Below are 4,059 nucleotides of genomic sequence, written 5' to 3' on the forward strand. Positions count from 1 at the left end.
CCCCCGCGCCCTTTGTGCACCTGGATTTCGGTCCCTGCCCTGGTGAGCGGAATGCAGCTGCTCGGCTAGGGACAGGTCTTGCCCTGGGCTGTGCTTCCGTTGCAGAAGCCGGGTCTGGTATGCAGGGCTCAGGTCTGTGTTTCTCCTGGCTGCTTCGCATTGGTGAATCATCCTGCAGTAAGAAAACACACCCAGGGCTCTGCCTTTCCTTTCCCCCCATGGCTGGTTGAATCCTGATCCTAAGAGCTAAGGACACAGTTTTGCATCTCCCCTGTTATTGTAGCTGTTTGGAGAATTGCATAATAAAATCTGTCCCAAGACTCGTCCCAAGGGACTCCAGCTTCCTGCAGCCTGGCCCAGCATCCTCCCCTTGTTTTTCCTCATTGCTCAGGTCTCACACTCTTGTGTCTTTGCCTCCAGATTCTCAACAACAAACATTTGGCTGATGCTGGAGAGAGCAGAGCTGCCTCTATCTGCTCCCTCTCCTGTTGTCCAGCGCCATGTGCCTTGGCCATCCTGATCTCTGGAGGGGATGAGCCTTGCCCTGCCTGTGCTCAGGGGTATCCCAGGGTACTGTTTCACAGCAGCCCAGTTTTGGGGACACCAGGTTTTGTCCTTGTGTAGTGCTGAGCCAGGTGCATAGTTCTGGAGGATGCTTTACCCTGGAGCGCAGGGTGCCCTGGCATGAGGCTGCTCCTGAGCGTGAGAAAATAGTGTTTTAGGGATGTCACAGCTGTGCTCATGTGGGGCTCACTCTGAGAACCTTGGGCCTGTGGTGCTCAGGGCCGCTTTTCTGATCTCCTCTTTCTAGGCTGTGAGCTGACTGCCAGTACCAAATCCTACACGTTTCAGGTGGATGAGGAAGATGACTCTGACCACATTTTGGCCCTGTCTGTGGTAAGATAAATGAGAATTAACTGTGCTTGCTCTCTCCTATGGTGGCCCACCGCCTCCACTCCCAGCCCTTCCCAGGCTCATTCCCCCTTCCTGTCCAGGCTGGACTAGGGAACGTCCTTGGCGGAGGTCTCGGCACCGGCTGCTCTCAGGGTAGAGCGCAGGGCTGTTGTGTTTCTCTGTTGTGTGGAGGGGCTTGAGCAAAGCCCGTGGTGGCAGGAGGCTGCTCAGCAGAGAAATACTCCAGACATGGGCTGAGGGAAAGCACTTTTCCCTTGTATTTGACCTTGCTGAAGCGTCTTGTTAAAACAGCCCCCTCACAGGGTAGGTCTCTGGCTCATTGCTCTCCAAGCTCAGGTAAGTTCAAGGCTTCATTCCCAGCTCTCCCTGGGGGTCACTTTCTGTCCTGGGAGCACAGGACCTGCCCACATGGATCAGATCAGCAGAAAATGCAGCCCAGGTGTCATCTCTTGAGGTGGCTGCAGGAGCAGCTGTCCCAGCTGGGAAAGACACAGAGGTCCTCTGCAGGCCCAGAGGGGGCAGTCACTGCAGGGGGGGCTCCATGCTCCCCCTGGTTTGTGTAGCAGCATCCTCACACCCTGCATGGCAGCTGGGCTGGTAGCACTGCTGTGGGTCACTTGTCCTGTGGAGAGCCCTGGCTCTTCCTGCTGTGTCCCCTGGGAGAGCGGGAGTTCACAGCCTCTGCCCCCACCCAGGTCTGCCTTACGGATGGTGCCAAGGACGAGTGCAACGTGGTGGAGGTGGTTGGACGAAACCATGAGAACCAGGAGATTGCTGTGCCTGTGGCGAATCTGAAGTTGTCATGCCAGCCCTTGGTAAGAGGTTGTTTTGCGGAGTCGAGTGGGGATTGCTGCAGGAAACAGGACATCTCTGCATGGTTTTGGACCTTTTCTTCTAGGATCCTAACCATGAGCTGGTCTGCAGCTCATGGGGAAAGGCCCTTGATAGCCTTGGCCTGGCTGCAGATGACCTCATTTTTATCTGGGGTGGGTGCTGTGCCAGGGACTGCAGGAAATTTTGCTTTTTGCCTTTGCCCCTAACTCGAGTCCTTCTCTGTCTCTTTGCAGCTGAGTCTGGACAACTTCAAGCTGCAGCCTCCAGTGACCTTCCGCCTGGCAGCGGGCTCTGGCCCAGTACACCTTGCTGGCTGGCACAGGATCAGTAAGGACTCATGTGTGGGGAAGGTCCTGGGGAGGAGCAAGGGGTGTGGAGTGGCTCTCTCCAGCATGAATGCTGCCCAAGGACCCTCTGGGAGATGCACTTGGTGCTGCCCAGTGTGTGTGCTGGGTGCTCTTTCCCCACTGGCTGTCTCTGTACAGGGATTCCTTCCTCGCCATAATGCCTCACATGGGAAAAGGAGTCTAGATGACCTACAGTGTTCCATTTTACCATGGCTGGCTGTTGTCACTCCCTTCTGAGTGGCTGGGATCCCTCCAGCTGGGATACAGCTTATTGCCTACAGGCTGCTCCTAAAACTGGTCGAGTGCCCCTTGGGATCTTCTGCTCTTGGGGTGTCTCGGTGGTCAGTTGTATTTACCAAAGATGTACGTGGGTGACTAACAGTTATTTGTGTGTCTCAGTGCACAGGGAAGATACTTCATTTGAGGAGGCTGATGACTTGTCTGAGGAGGGAGAGGAGGAGCTTGCTCCTATCATGCCAGCCAAGAAGTAGTGAAGGAAGCAGTAATGTATCTCTAGGTAAGGTGAGGGTCTGGGCAGCCTTGGAGGAAGGGTCTGGGTGGCTGTGGCACCAGTGTGGGAAACGTGGGTGGAAGCTGCCCTGCTGCAGGAGGCTGCTGGTCTCAGTCTGTTTCTTCCTCCAGGTACTCACTGGGACATCTCTTCCCGGATGGCTTTTACCTCAGACACCTCTTGCCAGGACCTCAACGTTTGCTGCTTTTTTTTAATTTTAATTTTCTGTTGTAACTTTTAGGGGAGCAGAGGCTGCTCCCAGCACTGGGGTGTCTCCTTTCCCACAGCCCGGGGAGGTCGATCCCAAAACTGGATGAATGCTGCTGGTATGTCACCTCTCCCCCATCCCTGTGCCAGGGGTTGGGAGTGGAGGAGGTGATCCTTGCCCTGTGCCTTTTTGCTGTCCTGGACCTCTGCTTTGCACACCCTCTCCCTGCCTCTGAAATACCCATTCCTGGCTCCTTCCCCAGCAGACGGATGTAAAGCCAGCAGTGGGATGGGTGATTTCACTGATTGTAGTGTGTTTGCTTTTCTTTACTCACAATTTGATGGGTTTTGTACACTTGGAAGTGTGAAAATGGGGCCCAGGCTGCATTCTCAATTGAGTTATGGTGGGGTGGGAGCTCATGGTCTATCTGTGATTTGGGGGGATGTTCTGGGTCTATCTGCTTTATAGAGAACTGTTTTTACACTCTGAATAAAGGTCTCGTAGCTGTCAGGTCTGGATGGGGTCAGTGCTGACTGGCAGGTTCCTCCCATGTGCACTGCTGTGGGAGATGCTCCTCTGTGTCCAGTCCCCGAGACTTGCTTCCCTTGGTGATGCAGTGGAGCTCTCAGGATGGATCTGGGGGCTCCTCTCTCCCCTGCGGGCTCTGCACGCTTGTGCCCTGTCAGCCAGCTCAGCACTGCCTCTGGGCTACCAAGGGAAGGGGCAGACTCGAGGTGGCTGAACGGAGCAGACTCAGATCTACATGTGCTCCCAAAGGTAGCCCAGATGTTAGCAACACCCCCCTGGTTAGGGCCACATGGGCCCGGGTGCTGAGCACTGTCACAGCAAGGTCCTTGTTTGAGTCTTGCCCCCAGCCCAGCAGCTTCCTGTGGGGGGCTGAAAGGCCAGTGCCTGTAGGGTCTGAGCTCTGACCTTTGCTGGGGAGTTGTGTTCCCCCCATGTTTGGGTACCTGGAGAGGGTTCAATCTTTTCTGCACTTTAGTCGGGTGGCACTTCTCACCCCCGGGGGCTGGTACCATCCTCAAATGTTTCTCTAGTGGTCCGCCTATACCCAGTCTTGCATCCCTGGCCCACGAGTTGGTGCCTGTCCCAGCTCTTCTGTTTGTGACACTGGCTGTTGTCCCTGAGGAGCTCCGTGCACTCTTCTGGCCCTGGTGGTGCCCTGGGACAGGGGGTTCCTCGGTTGCACGGACTCCCTCCCGGAGGATGGGTCTTCGGCTCGG

The 4,059-nt window shown here is 55.7% G+C and overlaps 1 protein-coding gene across 1 annotated transcript; it reads left to right on the forward strand.

Annotated features, from left to right (window-relative positions):
* Nucleotides 1–811: 811 nt before the first annotated feature.
* Nucleotides 812–3,169, forward strand: NPM3 (nucleophosmin/nucleoplasmin 3; the record flags this gene model as incomplete). The annotated part of the gene is made up of 5 exons (XM_008945009.1): nucleotides 812–897; nucleotides 1,611–1,730; nucleotides 1,983–2,076; nucleotides 2,496–2,618; nucleotides 2,739–3,169. Coding segments are annotated over 4 exons (392 nt in total), but the record flags the coding sequence as incomplete, so codon positions are not given.
* Between the last annotated feature and the right edge of the window lie 890 nt (nucleotides 3,170–4,059).

Source organism: Merops nubicus, unplaced genomic scaffold, assembly GCF_000691845.1.
Source record: "Merops nubicus isolate BGI_N331 unplaced genomic scaffold, ASM69184v1 Scaffold51407, whole genome shotgun sequence".
Taxonomy (NCBI): domain Eukaryota; kingdom Metazoa; phylum Chordata; class Aves; order Coraciiformes; family Meropidae; genus Merops; species Merops nubicus.